This window comes from Trypanosoma cruzi, genomic scaffold (assembly GCF_000209065.1).
Source record: "Trypanosoma cruzi strain CL Brener 1047053516361 genomic scaffold, whole genome shotgun sequence".
NCBI lineage: Eukaryota > Euglenozoa > Kinetoplastea > Trypanosomatida > Trypanosomatidae > Trypanosoma > Trypanosoma cruzi.
Window position 1 is genome coordinate 64,398 of NW_001849420.1, and position 21,487 is coordinate 85,884.

The 21,487-nt window shown below is 49.7% G+C and overlaps 6 protein-coding genes across 6 annotated transcripts, besides 19 other annotated features; all 6 read left to right on the top strand.

The window, feature by feature from the left end:
* Positions 1 to 19,987: part of a sequence feature (heterozygous, Esmeraldo-like haplotype) that runs on past the window's edge.
* Positions 81 to 100: a microsatellite.
* Positions 101 to 126: a microsatellite.
* Positions 334 to 2,622, top strand: Tc00.1047053507711.150 (ubiquitin activating E1 enzyme, putative; the record flags this gene model as incomplete). Its single annotated transcript, XM_814768.1, has 1 exon — positions 334 to 2,622. One exon carries the CDS (start codon positions 334 to 336, stop codon positions 2,620 to 2,622), a length of 2,289 nt encoding a protein of 762 aa, XP_819861.1.
* Positions 2,977 to 8,298, top strand: Tc00.1047053507711.160 (hypothetical protein, conserved; the record flags this gene model as incomplete). The annotated part of the gene is made up of 1 exon (XM_814769.1): positions 2,977 to 8,298. The coding sequence occupies one exon, from the start codon at positions 2,977 to 2,979 to the stop codon at positions 8,296 to 8,298; it is 5,322 nt and encodes a 1,773-aa protein (XP_819862.1).
* Positions 4,885 to 4,905: a microsatellite.
* Positions 8,405 to 8,430: a microsatellite.
* Positions 8,456 to 9,736, top strand: Tc00.1047053507711.170 (hypothetical protein, conserved; the record flags this gene model as incomplete). The annotated part of the gene is made up of 1 exon (XM_814770.1): positions 8,456 to 9,736. One exon carries the CDS (start codon positions 8,456 to 8,458, stop codon positions 9,734 to 9,736), a length of 1,281 nt encoding a protein of 426 aa, XP_819863.1.
* Positions 9,864 to 9,906: a microsatellite.
* Positions 9,934 to 9,969: a microsatellite.
* Positions 10,251 to 10,306: a sequence feature (A-rich).
* On the top strand, positions 10,324 to 11,073 carry Tc00.1047053507711.180 (hypothetical protein, conserved; the record flags this gene model as incomplete). The annotated part of the gene is made up of 1 exon (XM_814771.1): positions 10,324 to 11,073. The coding sequence occupies one exon, from the start codon at positions 10,324 to 10,326 to the stop codon at positions 11,071 to 11,073; it is 750 nt and encodes a 249-aa protein (XP_819864.1).
* Positions 10,969 to 11,038: a sequence feature (GA-rich).
* Positions 11,273 to 11,305: a microsatellite.
* Positions 11,448 to 11,471: a microsatellite.
* Positions 11,491 to 11,525: a microsatellite.
* Positions 11,588 to 11,631: a sequence feature (A-rich).
* Positions 11,987 to 12,039: a sequence feature (T-rich).
* Positions 12,332 to 12,370: a microsatellite.
* On the top strand, positions 12,542 to 15,166 carry Tc00.1047053507711.190 (hypothetical protein, conserved; the record flags this gene model as incomplete). Its single annotated transcript, XM_814772.1, has 1 exon — positions 12,542 to 15,166. One exon carries the CDS (start codon positions 12,542 to 12,544, stop codon positions 15,164 to 15,166), a length of 2,625 nt encoding a protein of 874 aa, XP_819865.1.
* Positions 15,270 to 15,340: a sequence feature (T-rich).
* Positions 15,346 to 15,368: a microsatellite.
* Tc00.1047053507711.200 (hypothetical protein, conserved) lies at positions 16,733 to 21,373 on the top strand (the record flags this gene model as incomplete). The annotated part of the gene is made up of 1 exon (XM_814773.1): positions 16,733 to 21,373. The coding sequence occupies one exon, from the start codon at positions 16,733 to 16,735 to the stop codon at positions 21,371 to 21,373; it is 4,641 nt and encodes a 1,546-aa protein (XP_819866.1).
* Positions 19,988 to 21,135: a sequence feature (areas merged during assembly that could not be assigned to a particular haplotype. This can correspond to areas where the two haplotypes were merged or to regions with more than two copies in the genome that were merged during assembly.).
* Positions 21,136 to 21,487: part of a sequence feature (heterozygous, Esmeraldo-like haplotype) that runs on past the window's edge.

Here is a 21,487-nt window from a genome sequence, read left to right on the forward strand (position 1 = left end):
GAATAAGAGGCGTTATTTATGCGTGTGCGTGTGTGGTGCTCTGAATGGCCGATACACGTACCAGGCACCATTGCATTGCCCTCTCTCTCTCTCTCTCTCTTTTTTTTTTTTTTTTTTTTGTCTTTTCCCATCCTCCTGCAACGTGGATGGGGTCAAAGCTTGCCAGAGAAATCGAGGCATCAGCAAATTACAGTTTATTAGGCGGAAGGCGGTTAGGGAAAAGAAAAGGAACGGGCAATTACAAGGGGGCTGCAAGAGCGAGACCTCTTCACTTCACCATTTTCCCTCTCTCTGTGTGTGTAGCTGTCGCGAATAACAATTCCTTTTGGCGCGATGACATCGACGGCAACTACACCAGCGGGGAGTCGACTTAAATTTAAGGAATACTCCCCGCACATTGAAGTCAGCTTTTGGTACGAGCTTGAGCGGCGGAAGCTTCACGAATGGCGTCTGCAGGAGCCGGTGGTGCCTTTGACGCTCTTTGGGACGGTAAATTCTGCGTACACCGCCACTCCTGCGAATATCGTCTCCGCGAGGCGAGAAAGTCTGGGCAACGACACCGATGCGATTGCCGCGGGGCTGCCGCAGAATCCACCGGCGGGTGTTGCTGCTGCTACTGACACGAATGCGCCTTTTTCGATTCCTGTGCTCTTGAGTGGGGAACTGCAAAACTTCAATACCCTTGAGCAGCTCTGTAAGCTGCCACGACGGGAGGCAATTTGGCGCGTGTTGAAAGAAAAGTTGCTCATTCCACTTTTTTCTGGTAAGAGAAGTAAAACCATCGATGTCAACGAGGATAGGAAGGCGGCTGAAATCCTAGTCGATAATGCCTGGGAAGGCATCAATTTTGCTCTCACCGCTCTTTTCACTTACGCTGACCTGAAAAGTCATCGATTCCATTACATGATGGCGTTTCCTGTTTTGGATCTTGGATCGCCTGTTGACGTCAAGCATCGTGTGAATGGTGGTTACGCCGCCCTTGCAACGGATCACGGTGTCTCGTATTTTTCCAGCCGCAAAGCTGTAGACCGAATACATGCACATTTGCTGGACCAACTGCGGCGTCACCCAGAGCGTGGTCCAAATCCCTTTATTGTCACTTGCCAGGCGTCAGGCCATGGGAAAAATGAAGAGGTGATCTTTTATCCTTTTACACCCTCTACCATCAATAAAATGAAGGAGCTGTCATTTCTTGTTGTCATGGCAGACGTCTCTACCATGGAGGATTTCCCCGGATGGCCGGCACGCAACGTGATTGGCGCACTTCGTCTCGCCCGACCGTCTATAACGGCATTTGCATTGTACTGTATCCGCCACAACGATGTAGAACGGAGTGTTGTATTTGAATGCACTTGCGAGCCGCTCAGCTATACATTTGAAGACGTGATGACAGAAGGAACTGAAGGGAAACAAAACGCCTTTGCAAGAGCTGTTGGATGGACCGAGCGGAAAAGTGCCGATTCCCCTGTGAGTTGCATTGATCTTGGTGCCATGATGGATCCAGAACGTTTGGCAGAGTCCAGCGCTCGACTAAATCTTGGCTTGATGAAGTGGCGCATGTTGCCCGAACTCTCTCTTGATGGATTGGCCTCCTGTAGGGCTCTAGTTCTTGGGAGTGGCACTCTTGGCTGCAATGTGGCGCGTCATCTTTTGATGTGGGGTGTCACCAAAATAACACTTGTGGATCGTGGCAACGTCTCCTTCTCTAATCCTGTGCGACAAACACTTTTTGAGATGTCTGACGTCATTAACCCTCGACTGGAGGAGCGCAATAAGGCCGTTGCCGCTGCCAAGACTCTCAAGCGCATCCTTCCCACCGTGGAGGCGCATGGCGTGCAGTTGACGATACATATGCCGGGACATCGCATAGACAAGCAGCGTGAACCAGAGGCCATTGCTGAGATTGAACGACTTGATACACTTATTCAAGAACACGACGTTGTTTTTCTTTTGACGGACAGCCGAGAGTCCCGGTGGTTACCAACGCTTATGGCTACTACACATAATAAACCCCTCATTAACGCAGCGTTGGGGTTTGACACCTATGTTGTCATGCGTCATGGCCTTGAACCAAAAGAGGGCAGTGGAGCTTCCCGGTTAGGGTGCTACTTTTGTAGCGACGTTGTGGCTCCACGGGACAGCATGACTGCACGCTCGCTTGATCAACAGTGTACCGTCACGCGTCCTGGGGTTTCTGCAATTGCCTCAGCGACGGCAGTGGAGCTGTTAGCGCAGTTGTACAACCACCCCCTAGGATTTGCGTGCCCTCCGTATACGGAAACCGAAATGCAACAAGTACACTTGCAGCAGGCTGGGGACACCAAAGCTACAAATCCTACCGACACAAATGGAGCAGTGTGCGTTCTTGGAAAAATTCCACATCAGATTCGAGGGAGCGTTTTAACACACTATATTTATACGCTTTACGGCTACCGGTATGAATTGTGTACGGCGTGTTCTGACTCTGTGGTGGGGGCGTACCGAAGAGAACGGCAATTCTTTGTGTTACGCTGCGTAAACGATCCTCTGTATATTGAGGAGGTGTGTGGTGTAAAAGCTTTCAAGGAGAGCTTTAACCTTGAGGATCTTGATGAGTGGGATGTCGATTCTCATAGCGACTGAAAACAGATGGCTGCTTTGTTTCTACTCCCCATTTTTTTTTGTTGTTTTTTTGTTGTTGTTTTCTTCCTCTCTCTGTATGTGTTTTCCTGCAGCCGTACCCCAACCACCGTGGATTCATTAATGTTGAGGGCTGTTGGAAGGGGCGGGGAGTAAAATAGACTCAAAGAGACGTCTCATCTCTCGCATGCAGTCATTATGAATTTCTGGCCTCGATTGTTTTCTCCCCGTTATTTTTTTCAATGCCGTTTCTCTCTCTATGTTTGCTGGGGACTGAACGAAAAGAGCCGAAAGGAAAAGGAAAAAGGTGGTGTGCCATTAGAACGCTTGCGACTTGGTGCAACAGGTGGCACTTAAATGCCGGCATCTTCCGTCTTTTTTGGCGCAAAGCGTTCTCGCGACGAGGGCGGCGAAAACGACAACTTGAGGGCGCCACAATTTTCAGCGTCTTCGTCTTCGCATGCGGCGATAATAGAAATTACTCATGGTATGACGCGCTCCGCGGCGGCAGAATACGACAAACAGAGTGTGGGACCCACCGTTCCTTGGAAAGACACAGATGCACTGCTTAATTCCCCATCATTTCGCGAAAAGACATGTCGCTTTTTGGCTTTGCGAGCCGATGGAGTCAGACCGGACGGCCCTGTGGAAATGGGTGTTATTCAGCTTTTGGCAAACGATGGTAAGACACTCTTGTTTACCTCAGATGCCATTACACCTGTGGATATCTCTGCCGCGGATGGAAAACGTGTGTGCATAGGAGACTTGGTGCTTTTTCAGCGATTTACATCAGATGCTCAGGAAGGGAATGGAAATACTTTTGTTCCGGCGATGGTAGAATTTGTCGCATTGGATGCCTCTGCATTAACGGATGAAGCTGACTGGTCTCATGCCGTCTCTTGGAACGCTGTGACGATGGCGAATTGGATGCACCAGCTTCTTTCTGTCCCTCCTGGCCTTGCCCAAATGACATGCATTATGGATTCTTTTTGGGGAGACGTCGGGGCATCTGTCACCGTCGCGGATGCATGGTTGCGGTCGCTGCAGTTGCCTGTTTTTATTCAGCAACTGAAGAACTTGGATGGTGTGGAGTTGCGCAAGATCCAACAAGTGAAAAAACTTGTTTTCTCCATGCTTCGTCTCTATTTGGCCATTTTGGGCAATGTGGAGGCCATCATTACGCTTTCCAGCACAGTGGAGGGAGTGGTCTACCAATTCCTGGGGTCTCCACTATTTGTGGAAGGTCTTTCTTCAGTTTTGCCGCAGCTTGCCGGGAATGTCTCGGAATCGACTTGGGCAAGTGCGCAGCAAGCTATGCTAGAAGCAATGAAGTTTGCTTTGCGCTACGTTTGCCGGGAAGTTGTGGAGGAAGAGGGAAAAGTTCAGAGAGAGGCGAGGGAAAGTGCCGAGCGTGGATTCCTCACGGTTCTTCACCGCATCTCTGCGTTATGGTTGACGCATGAGAAGAGGGCGCCACAACCGGGCATCCAGGCGGTCATGAAACTGGTGGAGGAAATGGCCCGTATTGGTGTCTTTCGCCGAGCAGCACAATGGATGCGGCATAAGGAACGATTAGCAGAGACGGTGAGTCTCGTCGACAGGGTTCATCGTCCACCGACTCTAAAGGATATAAAGGACCTCCACGGTTTGAAATTGTCATCTCTGAGGGAAATGATGATGGCAATGAACCAGACGTATACACCGTACCTTCGACAAGAGACGTTACGCTTTGTGGAGTGTGCAATGCTGGCGGCTTATGCAGAGTTGTACGGTCCAGTGGCGTGCGCCGTATCCAGTTACATGGAATCCGTCGACACAACGAGGGCGGGCGATGGAGATCAAGGGAACATGATGAAGCCGTTGCATGTCACGCAAGTGTCTCAGTCATCTCTTCGGTTTGAACTTTCAGAGTATTCGTTGGAAGAAGTTCGACTTTATGCCCTGTTCGGATTGCCCTTGTTTGTTACTTTGCGTGTGAAAAGTGAAATGAGTTTCTCTAGTCGTTATCTTCTGGAGGCACACTCTTGTTTTGGCTTCATTTTGGTGATGCTGAATGGCAAGACATTTGTTTTTCCTGTCGTTTTGTGCGGTGTTGTGGATAAAATGGAGAAGGAGTCGGCAATTATCACCACCGCCTACGTTCTCCGCGATCGAGACATATTGCCGTCACTTGTGGCGGCAAGTGCTGCATCATCTAGTGAACACCAGGGGATTCCGGAGGCGTGGCTTTTTTTTGATTCCCGTCACGTAGAGAAGGAGAGTGGCGATGATGATGATGATGATGATCTTCCTGTTGATCATTTGGGCAGCAAAATGCCGCGTTTTCTGCCTCTGGGCACGTCGGCCGTTTCATATATTCTTTATATTTTACACCTTCAGAAGCTGCGTACCCAAATGCGGCAAGAAGAACTGAATAGTTTGACTGCCGTGGGACGTGCCAAGGGCGGTCAGGGCAAAGGTGATTTGGCAAATAAGGGGGGCGTTCTATGGTGGGGGAGCGGCAGCAGCAGTGTTGCAGGGGATATGTTTACGCAAACTAACTCCTTGACGGGGGAGAACGAAATGCTACAGCGCTGCCTCTCCGAGATTGCGGCGTCTACCCTTCTTACTGCTTCACAGGTCGAGTGCCTCCACACGTTGACGACGGCAGGGCCCGGATTGCGCACGCTTGTGGGGGCTGTCGGATGTGGGAAGACGACGCTTATGCATGCCAGCAGCCTTTCACGAGGCCGAATGCAAGAGGCATTGCGGAAACAGCACCAGCCCCTTTGGCACGCCACGATCAAGCACAGCGCACAAACCCTTTATACGCGCCTTGGAGAGTTGGCTGCGGTGGAAGAAATGGAAGATCTTTTCAAGGCATCCGACGGGTCATCTGCTCGGGACCTCCCAGAGGAGGTCACCAACGCGGCCCTGGGGCATATTCAAGAACATGTACATCTGAGTGAGAAGCTGAGGCATTGCCATACGCCGATGTTGCTTCGACCAAGAGCATTCAAGCAGACAATTCCTTTCCATTCTGCAAGAGTGCTTCAAGAAGAGAACATTGCACGGCAATTTTGCTCCATTGAAACTATAATGAAGCAAAGTCACCAACGATCGCTAAATGCGCCCCTTGCGGCCGTTTTGAATACACGTTTAAAAAGGCTGAAACGCCTTGGCGATCTTCTTGATACCATCGCTCGTTCATTGGAGGAAATTGTTGTGCCTGAAGAGGGAGAGTGGAAGCTGTTTATTGAGTTTTTGCCATGGATTATGTCTAAAAAGGAACGAATGGACACATTCACGGAAGCACTGCGTAAAGGTAAAACATGGGAGGCCTATCTCTCTGAAGATTTATGGGACGCGTCAACATTGGTGAGGAGCACTGATTTTGATTTTACCCCTCAAGAGACTGTATGGAAAAGTATGGGGCCTGCAGATAGTGCGTTTCATGCGGTCACTTTACCGAATGCATCACGTAGTTTATGTGAATATTCCCAAGCTGAAGCCGCAGGGTGGCGTGCCGTGTTTTGGGAGAAACAGAGGGATCTTCTTTCATTTTTGCAGCAAGAAATTATGGACGAAGGGCGGCATATATTTTTGCTCTTTTTAGACCTGATACAAGCTGTGGCGGCGACTTCGCAAACTTCCAAGGCCACGGTGGTGACTGCGACGGGAGGAACATTGCTGCGGGAGATTCCTTTCTTGCGTACATGGCAACCACATTATCTTGTGGTTGATGACTATGATCAGATTTGCGACTCACTTTATCTTACATTGTCATCCGTGACTTCGGCGATTGTTTCGCACCAAGCAGAATCTTCTTTTCAACATGAACAACGCCTCCCCGTCGTCATCCTTCGGGCGCTGCAAAGGGAATTACAAGGCACACCGCTTCTTTCCACTGTGGTGCTATCCGAATCTTTCCGTTCCACCAATCCAGACATTCATAAAGCGGCACAATTGTGCCGGAACGCTTCCGTGGCCTTCTACACACCGCTTCCAATTGGCGTGGCAGGCAATAAAGAGGGCACCAATAATGTTGTTGTTGTTGAAGGTGCTGATGGTGGTGGTTTTGGCAACGATAATGATGACGGCCAAACAATGCGCAAACATGCAGCACTTGCAGGGTTTTCGTCACCGTGCAGTGTGGAGTTTTGGACGCATGCTGTGGCGCTGTCAGCCGCTGTGGCGTGTGATGGTGTTGCGGCTGCATTTGTGCGCAACCGTCTCCGGGAGATTGAAGCTTCTATGACAGTGACGGTATATTGCGGCTTTGTGAAGGACAAAGCTGTGATTCTTGAAGGCATGATGTCAGGGTCTGATGTGGACGCAACAGGGATCATGGGACCCGTTTGTACGATTCCGTTCGACTCCGAGGCATTTGTCGAGCGTGATGAGGAGTGTGATGTGGCGGTGCTGTGCTTATCGGGAATTGCGCGTCGATTGCGTCGGTTTTCAGCTGTGGGGCGGCATCAGGCGTGGGAACGCCTGGGGGCAGAACGCTCGTTTGTAGAACAATTGGAGTGGTGGCTGTGGAGGACGGTGTCGTATGTCCGTCGTGGGGTAATTTTGGTGGGGAGCAGAGAAGTGTTTTCTTTTATTGAGCCACTGCATCGTTTAGAGCGGTTTGTGCTTCAGATGCGTGAAAAACGACAGTTTTGGCTTCCTCCGGAGGCGAAAGGGGCGGCTTTGGCCCTACGATGCCCGGATCATGAAAACTTTCGTCAACTGGCACTGATCGCATACTCCGACTACGGTGGTTGCCAAGTGCGTGTGATGGGTGAAAAAACATGTCGCTCGTTGTGTTTGGCGCCATACGAGAATTGCACAAATCCATCCCATGCATGTCTCCGCATTTGTCATGTCTCTGGTAGAGAGAGTGGGGCTCTTGCCATGGAGGATGACGAGGATCCGTCGCATAGCAACTGCCCATTTCCTTGTATGCGGGTTCTTCCTTGCGGTCACATGTGCGTACGGCGTTGTGGGGAGCTCTGTTTACCCTGTGAGTTTGTCGGACTACAGGAGCTTTCGTGTGGACAACGTGTTGTTTCGGGCATATCAGATGTGGGCCCTGTACAGACGCTTGTGCACCACTTCCAGAGGATAAGCTGCGGAGAGTCACCGCAGCTCTGCGAGGAACGCGTGACACTTCGATGCTCTCGCTGCGGTGTAAAAAATCCGATCCTCTGTCACGAGGTGGTTGCGCGTGGTGGGATGGAACGTGCGAGACTCACAGAACTGGAGTGTGCAGGCTGCGTTGCTCTGTATAACCGTGTTGCGAGGGAACATGAAGCGGCGGAGATTGCATCAACCGTGCCGCCCACCGCAGGAGACCTTCCACTGAAGTCTCTGCCAGAAGCCGCCCAGACACGGTTGCAGGAGTTGCAGAGTATCACAGCGAAGAAGGCCCAATTGATGCTGCAGAAGGAGGCTTTGGAAACGATGCAGGGAAGACAGAACTCGGAGTTTTACCAGCAGCAGGAGATATACAATCGAATGCAGAAGCAACAGGAAGAGGAGGTTCGAGCTCACCGACAGCGCGTTCAGGAGAACATTCAGAAATGGAAAAGGACATTGAAACAAAAATACGCGGTTCAAATGACGGTGAATGAGGCGATGGACACAGAAGTGCCCCTTATGATCAGTGAGGCCATCGCCGAGGAGGAGAAGCAGCGGTCGCACCTTTTCGTGTAACCATGTTTCCTTTTTTTTTTTTCTTTATATGTTTTTTTGTTAGACCATGAGTTAATATGACGCTGAGGTACGGTAATGAAGAAGGCGTTTTCTATCTCTTTCTCTCTGTGTGTGTGTGTGTGTGTGTGCGTGCACAGCGCTGCGTTAATAGGTATCGATGCGTCTTTCTTTTATCCGGCAATGGGTCTTTGCTTTTTTTTTTTTTTTTTTTGAAGCTTTTTTACCTTTCAGCACCGCTTGTAAGGGGGGCGTGTCTGTTTGTGTTTGTGTATTTGTATGTGCGTATATTCGCATGGTGTGGATGCTTTTGCACCGATGGGCACAAATTTCCACCCGCCACATATTCCAGCGACCGCTTAATGTGCCGCAGGGAACAGGCATGTGGGACGTGGCGTGTTGGATGCCGCGACGTGCTTTTTTAATACGCTTTCAAGAGACCCCAAACGAGGCGTGCTATAAGTTTTTCGTTAACGACGTGGCTTTTCTACCGGCGGGTCACGCCGGCACGTTACGCTTTGATCTCGACAACTGTTTTCAGTCGCCGCTGGCAGAGAAGATTCTGCACGGCTTGCCGATGGTTGAGGAGGTGACGATCGGGCCACACTTTGTGACCGTGCGGCGTGTTGATGATGCCGACGCGGACGCGGCAGCGCGTTACTTCGCACATAAAATGGGCAGCCGCACGGACACACCGAAGGAAGCGGCACGACGTTCGGCGGCACTGCAGCAGCGAGTGGTGGACGCCATGCTGGAGGGGGATGCTGACGGAGTCCAGCCACCACCGACATCATCATCATCATCAAACGATCACGGAGAACAGGGCGTCACGAACAGCAACGGGGAATCATCGCTTCATAGGGAAGATGCGAGGCAACCAAAACGGGACAAACTATCGGAGAAGGAAACAGAGGAGGAGATAGGCACTGGCGAGCACGTGGATGAAGCGACACTGCGTGATCTCCTTCTTTCTACCCACTGGAGTGAACTGAAGCTGCACGTGAGTGCGCTCCTCACGGATCATCTGTTCAGCGGGAGGCCCCATGTGGATCCGGATGCCCCCCATCCTCACCCGGACACACTGCCACAGGAGGGCGATTCGGAAGTGGTTCTCATCCTTAAGGAACTTATTTCAACGACCATTCGACCACAGCTCCAGCTTGACGGAGGAGACATTCGATTTGTGAGTCTGGAAGGCGGTGTCATGTATGTGGAGATGCTGGGGGCATGCCGCAGGTGTAAGAGCAGCAAAACAACACTTAGTGATCTGATTGAGCGTACCACGCGGCATTGGGTTCCTGAGGTTCATGAGGTGCGTGAGGCGGAGCAGCGCAAACCACCGCACAAGAACTCTCCCCGCCGCGGCGAGACGAAGTTTAGAAATCAGGAGACAACAAAAACAGTAACAACAAGAACAACAGTAGCCTGTGGCGCGGAATAAAGCTGCGTCAGTGAAATTCGCATGTTGTTTGGTTGCCCGCCTGTGTGTATCTGTGTGTGTGCGTGTAACCATACGAATTGACATGGCTTTTTTATTGTTTTTCCTCTTCTGTTTCAGCCCGGAACCCTTTTTTTTTCTTTTTTGCCTTTTCTTTTTTTTTTTTTTTTTTTATCAGCAAAACTCCTCCAAGGTTGTAGTTTTTTTTTCCTTTTTTTTTTTCTTTTTTTTTTTTTGTCTGTGTGTGTGTTTGATTTCGTGACTGCGGCGACCTGCGCTTTCATTCAGTTGTCTCTTTGGGCGGAATTGTGGGAATTGTCACTTGTTTTGTCTTTTTCACGTCGGGGCGGTGGCGAAGGATCTTCCGGGTAACACGTGAGAAACAACAACAACAACAAAAGTACATATATCCACGGGCCACCCACGCACGGAGGCGCACCTCTCCGAAGTTCATTACTTCTTGTGAGGCGCCGCGCGACCCCCCATCGTCGAGAATTGCGAGTGGCACGAAGAGGACAAAATAAAAACAAGAAAAAAGCAAAGAAAAAAAAAAAAAAGAAGGAAAAGAAGAAATTTTAAAACTATCAACGATGGAGGAGAGGGAGGAAGTGACGGCAACGTCGTTCCGAGTGATGGTGTCCGAGGCGGAGCCTTACGGCTTTCAGACATGCGCCGCACAGCAGCTGCAGAGCTCCGTCCGCATCACACACATCACCTTCACTCCCCCCAGCTCAGACGAACTGGAGGCGTACATGCAGCATAAGGACAAACTTGCCTTGACCACGCCGCCAAGCAAGGCAGACACCTCTATTTGTCCCGCAACCTTTGCGCGTCTTCGAACGCTTTGCGCGTCGGGGGAGCTGGAAAGCCACACCGTGGCGTGTTTTCCATGGAGCCAACATGATGAAACAACGACGGCTTTGATGGCGGCTCATGGAAACGATGAAAGTAATAAAAACAAGAGTAAAAACAGTAAAAATAAGAAGAACGAGTCACATTTGCTTCAATCGACGACCACCGCTGCGGCCCATCCCCTTGAGCAGGTTCAGTTGGCGGGTCTTTTTGATGTGGTCCTCCCGCGGCAGACTGATATCTGCAGTAACGTTGACCTTCGCTTTGATGTGGATGGCTCTGTCTGGCTGGAGGTGGTTGGCCCCGGCAGTGTGACGTTTTTTGGGGAGCAGAACTCATCGCTGATACCGGAGTGGCTGAGTCACCGCTTCTTCACCGTTAGCGACGACGATGAGGAGACCGGTGGGGAAGAGGAAGAGGAGGAAGAGGAGGAAGAGGAGGAAGAGGAAGAGGGTGACATTGCGGCGATGTACGGTCTTGTTCACTGACGGGGGGGGAACTTCGCTGCGTGTGTGTTTGTGTGTGGTTGTGTACATAGGCCACAATAAGCAAAACAATAATTGAAAAGCTGAGTTTAAAGAAAGACTTTGAGGAGAGGAAGTTGAGCCGGCGTTCTCACACGGGTGAGTGTAATTGACACGATAGACTTTAATGCAATAGTGTGTAGGGGAACTTACTGTCGCGCTCTTTTTTTTTTTTTTTTTTCTCTGTTTTCTTTTTCCCTCTTTCTGCATGTGTGTGTGTGTGTATGGTTGATTTTTTTTTTTTTACATTTTAAACGTTTTCGTGTGTGCTTTTGGCTTTCTGTGCGGTGATGGTGCACACGCACAGTTGTCCACTGGCAGTGAAGGAGAAGGAGCTGAAAAAAAAAAAAAAAAAAAAAAAACTCGGAGCGAAAGAGGTGATTTTTGTCTTTTTTTTTTTTTTTTTTCGCTTTTTTGACTTTTCTCCCCTGTGCGTTTCTCCCTTTGTGGTGCGGCCTGAGTTCTTTTGTATAGAGTGAAGAAGAGAAGCAAAAAGCAAAAAAAAAAAAACAAACAAAAAGAGGTGAGGTGGGCGAGGGGAAATGGACGGAAAGAGGCGGTGGCGGTGGTGGTGAATGATGGGGCGGCCGCAGCGACTTTGTGTCAAAAACATCAACAGGAACCAAAAGATTGTTGGTGACCGGGCCCCGCCATAGAAAAAAAAAAAAAAAAAAATGAAAGACAGCCAGTCAGAGCCAATCGTACGATATATTTTACCATGATGATGATGATGATGACCGTTGTTCTTTTCTTTGACTGGTTGCTCCGGTGGTTCTCCTGTTGAGGGGGATGCTTGCACACGACAAAACGTTCTTCTCGTTAGGGATTCATTCTTTTTTTTTTTTTTTTTCTTGTGCGTGTGTGCGTGTGTGTGCTGTTTTTTTTTTTTTTTTCTTTGCCCATTTTTTTAATTCTCTTTTTTTTTTTTTTAATCTCTTTTCTTGGACGCACGCTGCTGTGAGGTACAAGCGGTGCTGGTAGGAGTGTTTTTTCATCTGCAAGTGGCTTTTGTTGCTGGGCGACATTGAGAAGTTATATACATATACACATATAGAGGGGGGGAGGGGGGATAGATAAAAGTATTGTTTAAAGAGGAATTGGAAAGGAGGGAGAGGGAGAGGAAGAGCGAAGGAGAAATTGCTCTTGCGTATATTTTTTTTCCTGCCCTTTAGCGTGCAGTTATGTGGGCAACCGCACAAGAGTAAATTCGTTGATTCCTTGAAGAGGAAGAGAGAGAGAGAGAGAAAGAGAAAGAAAGAGAACAGGGGAGGAAAAGGAAGAAGGAAAAGTAGTAATAATAATAACAATAAGAGAACTGGTGGGAAGGATCTCAAACATTGCCGCATTTCCCTGCTTCTGTCACATCTTGGGCATACCTGCCAGGTAGGGACGTTTTGCGGAGTACCGTTGTTACCTCCGTTGTTTGCCACCGATGCATTTTGTCTCAACCTCAGCGGCGGCATGGCAGCAGCAACAAAAACTACAACACAACATTGACTTCAATGCGGTGTTGGCGTACTGTTGCCGACCCGCACCATATGCGCTTGCCTGCGTCTCTCCCTGGTTTCGACGCCGAATGGAACAACTCAACTGGATTGGCCTTGTAGAGAAGATAATTACGGCAAACTACCCCGAACTGCTTGACAACACCGTCGCCAAACTTATTCTCGGGGACGGCAATGTGTTCCGTGAAGGGGTTGCCGTGCCACGTCGACATCTCCACCGCATGGCGCCTGGCCACGACCACCACTGTGCGATGCTGCTTGATCAATTGTGGCACAAGGGCATACTTGCTAGTCACGACACGGAGGCTGTCCTCTACTTAAAGGGAACAAACAACAACGTGCTAGTTGTGGAGGACATGTCTTCTACCTGTCATGCGTTTATATCCCATGATGCCCCACCACCAACCGAAGATCTTTTGTACTGGCTTTCGCGGCCACAGCACGATAAGAACTGGTGGAGTGACACAAGGAACCGTATGCCGTTGGCCGTAGACGAAATGGCAAGGGATACTACAGAGAGTTCACATCTTCTTTCTGCACAGCCTGATAATATTCGTGTCTTCTCTAGAGCGCGTGGCTTGGCTCTTCATATCACTGAGCGTCATTTGGCGTGGCTGGCAACATCCCTCGTAGGTGAATTGCCGCAGCTAAAGGAGTTGTACCTTTCATTAGACGAGGGGCGGATACCACCACCCAGAGAAATGTGGTGGTGGATCAAATGTATGCTTGCTGGAATTCCCGCGCTCCGTGTGCTTTGTTTGTTGCCACGCCCTGCATTGTTGTTGGGGCAATCCCGAAAGAGGTTTGACGACGATGACGTGCTTGCGCCGTATGTTGAAGAGGTGGATTGCATCAAGAGAGATATGAGGGTACTCGGTCGTCTTCAGAAAATTCATTTTCAAACTGGAGAGCAAAACATTTTGTCTTCTGAGAATTTGAACACTTATAAAGAGGGTAGAGGTCTTTCAGACACGGAGAGTTCTTTTGTCCCACCACCCGGCGCTGCAGTTTACAATGAAAACAGTAAGTTGATAACACCGACTGAGAATTCATTTAACGTGTCTCATCTACTCGATAAAACAGACATGGAAGGATTGGAACAGCTGAGTTCGCTTGAGGTCCTCTACATATGTCCTTCGGCAATGGAATCCTTGCCGTTTCTCGCACATCAACCCACACGGATGAAGGAGTTGTATCTTCTTTCCAACCCCAGACTAGAGACAAGTGGTATTTATGGTCTTGAGTCACTCCCACAGCTGGAAGTATTGTGGATAGAGGGAACTTCTATTCGTCAACTCTCGGCTCTGAATGTCTCAACATCATTGCGGGAATTACATGTGGCGCTTGATTCCGCCTTCAGCGCCTCTTCTTTGCAAGGGATCGAACAAATTCCAACACTTGAGGTACTGCACCTTGAGCGGGTAAGTGTGGATGCTCTCTCCTTTGTTGGCGGGTGTTTATCTCTAAGAGAGCTGATACTACATGCATGCCGCATATACTCCGGAAATGCATTACAAGGAGTGGAGAGAGCTCATTTGGAACATGTCTCTCTGGCCCACTCAAGCGGGATACGGGAAGTTAATTTTTTGTCAGAGTGTAAAACACTTCGTGTACTCTTGTTAACCCGATGCAATGGAATCAGCACGGCCTCTATTATGGGGTTAGAGACTCTGCCTCATTTGGAGTTTCTTGAACTTGAGTTCACACGCGTGGATTCAACGAGTCTGTTGGCTGAAAGCCCATCTTTACGTCATCTTCGCCTCAACAATTGCAAACGAGTTTTACGAGGCTCTATTCGTAACCTCGACCGCTGTGCGACGTTGCAGTACCTTTCACTGCAGGACACTAACGTCATCAACGTGGAGGCGATTTATGGATCTTGCAGTTTAGTGGAGCTTGACCTGAGTCGCTGCAAGCATTTAGAACAGGAGGGTATTGAGGGTGTTGTCCGTATTTCCACCCTTAAAATTCTTCGTTTATCGTATACTCCCATCATAAGCGTTGCTTTTTTGAAGACATCTATATCGCTTGAGGAATTGTATATAGATAATTGTGCAAATATTACCAACGAGGGACTTTATGGCATTGAGGAGATCCCCACATTGCGCGTACTTTCCATGGTAAACTGCCAGGCTAGTGACATTGGTTTTTTCGGGTCATGTCCATGCTTGGAGGTGCTTCACATTGCCTCCATGGAACACCTGCGTACGTCTGGCATCAACAACATTGGGGACTGTTCTCGTCTTTGTCACCTCAACATGGCGTTCTGTGGTGTGGACTCCGTCTCCTGCCTTGCGAATGGCTGCCCGAACCTACGGTACTTGAACCTTCGTGGCTGCCAGCGACTCACCACAGAGGGTCTGCAAGGGCTTGAGAAACTGCCCACATTAACGGATCTTGTACTTGACGACCTCGATCTCGTTTGCGACATCAACAGCCTTGCAGAGAGTACTTCACTGCAACGGCTAAGCGCCGCGCGTTGCACATCACTCACGCTTTATGGAGTCCGTGATCTGCTTTTGAGAAAGCCACACATATCGCTGCGACTGTGATTTACAGATAGGATTTACTCCATGAAAACAACACGATCAAGAGCAGCAATAAGAAAAAATTGGTAAATAATTTATGAATGGTCGCGTCAAAGTACATGTGCCAATTTTCTTTTTTATTTTATTATTATTTTTTTCTTTGGTTGCTGTTCTTATTGTTGCAATTATTTCTTATTTATCTCTTATTATTATTATTATTATTATTTGTTGTTGTTGTTGCTGACTGTTCCCCCTTTTCCCCTGTTTGTTGGAGGCATTTGCATTGCTTCATACTGTTTTTCTTTTTCGAATGCAACCATTTTGCCTTCGTTGGAAGGCATCTTTGATCTTATTTTTGTGTGGTGATAGAACCGTCATCATTTAAAAGTGAAAAGGGACACTTTATACTTGGCCACCCTGCCGCACAATCAGGAGTGTGTAATGTAAAATGAAATGCCCGTGAATGCCTTCATTGCAGACGTGTGTTTAGAGGGGGCCATGAGGAGGGGGGAGGTCTCATTTTTGCCTCTTTGACTGTCTGCAGCGACTCTGGGCGGGCGACGAGTGACACAATTTGGCCCATCTTGCCTGTGACCGTCCGGCTTGCGCTCGCGGATCTCTTTTCTCTTGTGGCTTTAGCGACGTCCAAATGGCTGGTTATTGGAGTTTACCTCCTTTTACTGCTGCGGTGCGTTTTTTCCCGGTGTTATGCCTCGTTCTAGCCAGTGTTGTGTGCGACGCACTCGACGTCGCGAGGGCGACGGAGGGGACGAGCGCAAGCCGTGACAGCCAAGACGAGCCCGTTTCCTCTCGAACTCACCCACCGGGCAGGAGTGGACGCTGTTTGGTGTGAACAAAAGGGAAACCGCTCTCTGAGCAAAAGGGGGGCGGAGGGGTCTTTATATTTTATAAACCAGGCTGAAACACGAACGCCGACGTGCCACCCCGCGAGTATTTAATATAACTTTGCACTGCATTCTTCTCACTTCAAGAGTGGCATTTATTCGGTAAGTGGACGAATCTATAAAATTTAATTGCGTATTTTTGGTTAAAACTAAAAACAAAAAGAAATACACCCTTGTTTCAATAATGTGTTTTATTTTTTTTATGTTTTTTTCTTCTTTTGTTTCTTGCTTCCCTCACAGTCCTCTTCATGGACGCAGCGTCTGCAGCACAGGCACATTTTTGGCCCTGTGTTTTGCACAACCCTTTTATGGCCTTAAATCACACAAGTATACATTTTTTATTCGTTTATTTTTGGTTTTTCCCGCTGTCCCTTCTTGGGTGGTGCTATGTGTCTCTCCCTTTGTGTGCTTGTTTTTTGCGTCTCCAAATATGTGGTGCATTCTTTTCCCTTTGGTCTTTGGTGGGTTTTCAAAGAAAAAAAGCTCCAGTGTTAACTGCAACATATTGGCCGATAAACCAGGAAACTAACGACAGCCGTTATTTCCTGTTGCACGTGAGAAAAAAAAAGAAAAAGGTCATACACAACACCAGCAGCGGTTTTTACTAGTGAAACGCAAGAGGAAACCGACTGCGTCGTGAAGGGGGATTGGGTTTTGTGCAGAAGGCAAAGGCAAGCATTGGAAAATGCCAACAGTCCCGTCTCCTGCTTCCCGACAAGCCTACGTTGTCGTGTTGGCCGTGATGGTTTCCCTTCTTTTTATCAGTGCTGCCGACGCGGAGGAAATCGTCATTGGTGTTCTGGACGGCTCCCACAAACTGACGGCGGAGGACATAAAGAATGGATTTAAAGCGAACGATAAAAATTTTATTAATTCCTGTGGTAAATTCGACGTAAATGGTGACAAATTCGTCTTGATAATTGAGATGGGAAACTTCACAGACTATCTTATCCCCCAAAAGGGCGTTCATCTCTGTGACCTTCTCACCAGCCCGACGAGGGAACAAAAGTATCTCTACGCCCCGCAGGACCCTCGAGACGCCACGTGGGATGGACACACTTTCCCCGTCACACCGTCCATCTACGAGGATGCGTTGGGCGGATCCGCAGAAGGCTATGTCAACGTTGAGCGAAGTACACTATCGTTCTGGGGTGACAACGGGAGCAACGATAACCACACGGGAGGCTGTTGCGCGCTGATGCCCGGTCAGAATGCCGCTTGGTACCGGCCGTACCGCCTGTTATTCTCTCCGAAGGAACCTGCAATGTATCTTGCCTGGGGTACAAAGCCAAAGGCTGCTGTCCCCAACGTTCCAGTGGTATTTGAAGTCAACTTGTGGAACATGCGAAGTGAGCCAGTTCTTGAAAATGTCACATTTAATATTACGACAAACGGAAAGAAAGTCACTGTGACAAGTCCAACGGGAAGGTACACGCATTTTGCCAACGCCTCAGATCCTAGCGCTGCGAAATATACCATCATAGTAGACCTTGTATCCGGACCCGATACGGTGAACACAAGGCAACTGAAGGCTGTGGTGGATGTTTTTGGGAAACTCCCGTGGGATGTGGCACCGACTGCCGGCGAAAACATCCCGGCGCTTGTGCGATTTGGCAAGGCGGGCACGGCAATCGGTCCTGTGGATGGGATTGCGGCACTTAACGAAGATTGGTTTGCATCCTCCATCGTGGGCGGTGAGTCTCGAATCCGCCCTGTTGCCGGTCACTTCAACACGGTGGAGCCCTACACGCTGCCTCCAGTGAGGGACAAGTGGGAAAACGTGACCCAGGCGGATGGTGTGTTTCGGGTGCAGGTGCCGTGCAAAAGTGTGCAGTACTATGCTGTCGCTGTTTACAGTGCCGCGGATCAGCGTATCGTGCTGCAATATGAGTTTGACACCGCCGCTGTGATGTACTTTGCTGGTAAACGCTTTGTTCCCCGGGAACAGGGCGGCTCACGGAGGGGTTCGTTTGCCGTTGGTGTAATGCAAGGCTACCATCAGGTCCTTGTCAAGTTGTTCTCTGACAATTCGACAGCAACAGAAGATCCTCGAAAGTGCACCGCCGTCTCGAGCTTTTCAATGCGTGTGGTGGGCACTGCGGTTGGCTACACTCACGCCGTCATGCCAGACATTCCGGAGGGTGCCTACGAAATATGGAACAACAACTATATGTTCTACCTTCTTCATTTGGGAGAGCAAAGGGAAGAGTATCTGTACGGCGCACTCGACGAGGACTTCATCAACGTGAGTACGGCCATCCCGAAGCCAGGAGAACACATGAGCGGCAAATTTTGGAAGGTATTTGTCTTTTATGGTGGCCGGATTCCCGTTTCTGCAGAGAGTCTTCCAAAGGACAAGGAGGCTGCTGTGTCATACGTCGCCATCGCCCTTTACAGCGGCTACGAGGAAAAGGTTCCTGTTGGCTGGACCTTCATCACTGGCGGCAAAACCGATTTTTATATTGATGGCAAACCGGTGTACAGTCGCCCAAGCGACACTGGCCCTTTAAAAGAGAATTTCACCACGCCGGTTTCGCGCGGGTGGCATCAGCTGATTGTGCGCATTGCCGCCACGAAAGGACAGTCATGGGGTTTAACTTTTTACATTCACTTTGATAACTATCGTCTTGGCAGTGCCCATACCACTGGTAGCAATCTCCCTTTTGGCGTGGCTCCCATTCGACCCAACAGACCACTTTTGTCACTCATGGAATTAGTCGATATCAAGTCTCGGGTTGGAGCGATTCCCTTTAATCCATTGAACAATACGGCGGTGGCGGATGAGTTTGCTGACCTTCCGATTGATGCAAGCTACATGCCTGGTTTGCTTTCAAATCAAAGCATCTGGACATTGGGGCGAGAGCGTCAGTACCAATGGGTGGGAAGAGTGAGCACAGATGGCATCTGGGGTCACCGCCCTTTTGGTGGAAACTCCAATCAGTATTGGTCTGTTGTGTTGTATGCCACGGAGTCGATGGAGGCGACGGCGCGTGTCATTTTTCATGGGGGCTATGCAATGTGGCTGGATGGCCAGTTGGTTGGCTCGTCACCCCTTTCTTCGGAGAAGGAGGTGCGCGAGACCTTGCCACTGAACAAGGGGTGGAACCAACTGGTAATTAAGCTCAGAGCGAACAACTCGTTTCACCTGATCGACACAAGGAACAGCAGGATGAGTTGGACTGCGGCAAACGCGTTGTGTGCTGAGACGAGGCGTATGGAGTTGTGCCCACTATCAGCTGTGTGCCCTTTTGGTGTGGGACGCCCGGGCGTGTTCCCCGTGCCTGAGGGCTCTTCCTTTGTCCCTGTGAAGAATGATGAAAATGAATGGGTTCAGGTGTTTGCAGGCGGCGGCAACGGCACATCGATGTGCGAGACGTGGCGAGACGCTCATGATGGTCGCGCTCCAATCTGGGGCGAGACCGGTGACAACATAACCGAACGTCATCTTGTGCCGTGCTGCGGCGATAATTCAGCACCGTTCATATGGCTGAGCATCACTCCTTCCTCCACTGCGGAGGGCGAGTTGGGCTACACATATGAGATCCCCGTTGTTGTTGAGGCGCCCGTTTTGACGGTTGACGACCCTGCAGCCGTCACACAAACGGTGACAATAACCTGTGCTACGCCTGGGGCCACCATCAAGTACGCCGTTAACAATGCAGAAGAGATGGCACTGTACACACGCCCCTTTACCATCTCGGAGTCCTCGACAATTTTTGCTCAGGCGTTTGCTCAAAGTCGTGAGAGCCGGAGGTTGGAGGTGTTTGTTGAAATCAAGAGTCCAATTGTCGATCGTGTTGCGTGTGTTGAGAATGAAAGGTGTCCTCTATTTGTCTCGGGTGTGGATCCGCGGTGGCGCATGGCGATAATAAACACAAAAAGCTCCGGGAAAGGTGTGAAGGAGTACTTTAATTTGACTTATGCTCTTGAACAGCCACCGTCGTTGGACTTTTCCGGGGTGCTCGACATAGAAGAGCACCGCGTTGTTGTTCCCCCTCTCCGTGCCGGGACATTCAACGTCATTGTCTACAACACCGATGCAAGGGGCAGGATGGCGGTGAACACTTTGGCCTACAAGGAGACAAGACTTACCCCCGGTGAGGTGGTGGGCACACAGAAAACTTTGTTCAAAATTGAGGGCGGCGTGAACAAGGGTGATGTCCTGCTGCTTCCGTTTACTGCAAGCAGATCATCAGCCACGTGCGATGCAGATGCGTGCACCGCGGCGCTCAAGAGTCAACTGGACCGTGTTGCCGTGTTGTCATCCAGTGTCAGTGCGTACTTCAAACAAGACCTTTACGGATATTCGGGCAAACTCAGTTGTCTCTGTATTTGCCTCTCGTGCTATAAAGGGGTGTCCAAGCAAGATTCGGTGCTAATTGAATCTTCCAAGGTGGTGAACCAGGTTGTCAACGTGAGTGTGTCGAGCCCCGTACCACACGCAAAGGCCACCGTGGGAGCTATACGGCCTTTTAGCGTGCGCAATGGTGATGACCTTGAGATGTTTGGGACGTTTATAACCGACTCAAGCTATATTGTCCGATTTAATCCTGCTGTTTCGGGAGGCGACACAATGGCGGCCCCGACGTGTGCTGTCCAAAAAGTCACTACCGGTGTATTGACCTGCGAAATGCAGGTTCAAGCCGGGACCGTGGGCGGCTGGAACGTCTCTCTCTTGGACGGGGAGGCACCAGTACCTTTTGAGGAAGGTGCCGTCAACACGATTCATGTCCTTCCACCGGATCCTTTGGTTGAGTTCGCGGCGGGGAACTGCGCTGCCGCAAGCGTAAACTGCGTTACAGGTGCGGAAGTGATTTTTCGCGGTAAGAACTTTAACCCTGTGTATCCCTTGTATAACGATGTGGTTGTGGGTGATGCCGCGTCCGCCAACCCTATTCTCTGCAGGGTGACTAATGCCACGGAGAAGGAGCTTTTCTGTGTTCTCAGCATTCCGCGGGGCAAGGAACATGGCAAGCACTCAATCCAGGTCCGTGTCCGTGTGTCGGAAACGGAGTGGGGCGCAGAGCAAAGTGCAGGATTTCTTGTGTTGGGGGCTGGGGCGGATGTTCCTGGGTGGAAAGCCGACAACGTGCCTCCATCTGTGCCAGTGGCTGGTGGAAATAGTAAGTATGTTGTCATCATCATCGTTGCCGTTCTTGGCGCCGTTCTTCTTGCACTGATTGTGGCCGTTGTTGTCATGTACTTCCGGTTCCGCGCGGCGGCAGTGAAGGCCGACGAAGAAATAATTTCCTTGGAGTTGCAACTTCTCAATGCAGGCCATGAAAGGGCAGAATTACCGACGAACAAGCAGGTGAAAGGGCTTTGAATGAGTTAAAGGGGAAATTAAGATTGATAAATGTGAGTGGCGAGCTGAGTAGAGGATATTATTTGGTGACTAAAATGCCCCCTTATATTTTTTAGTGATTTAAGTATAAATATA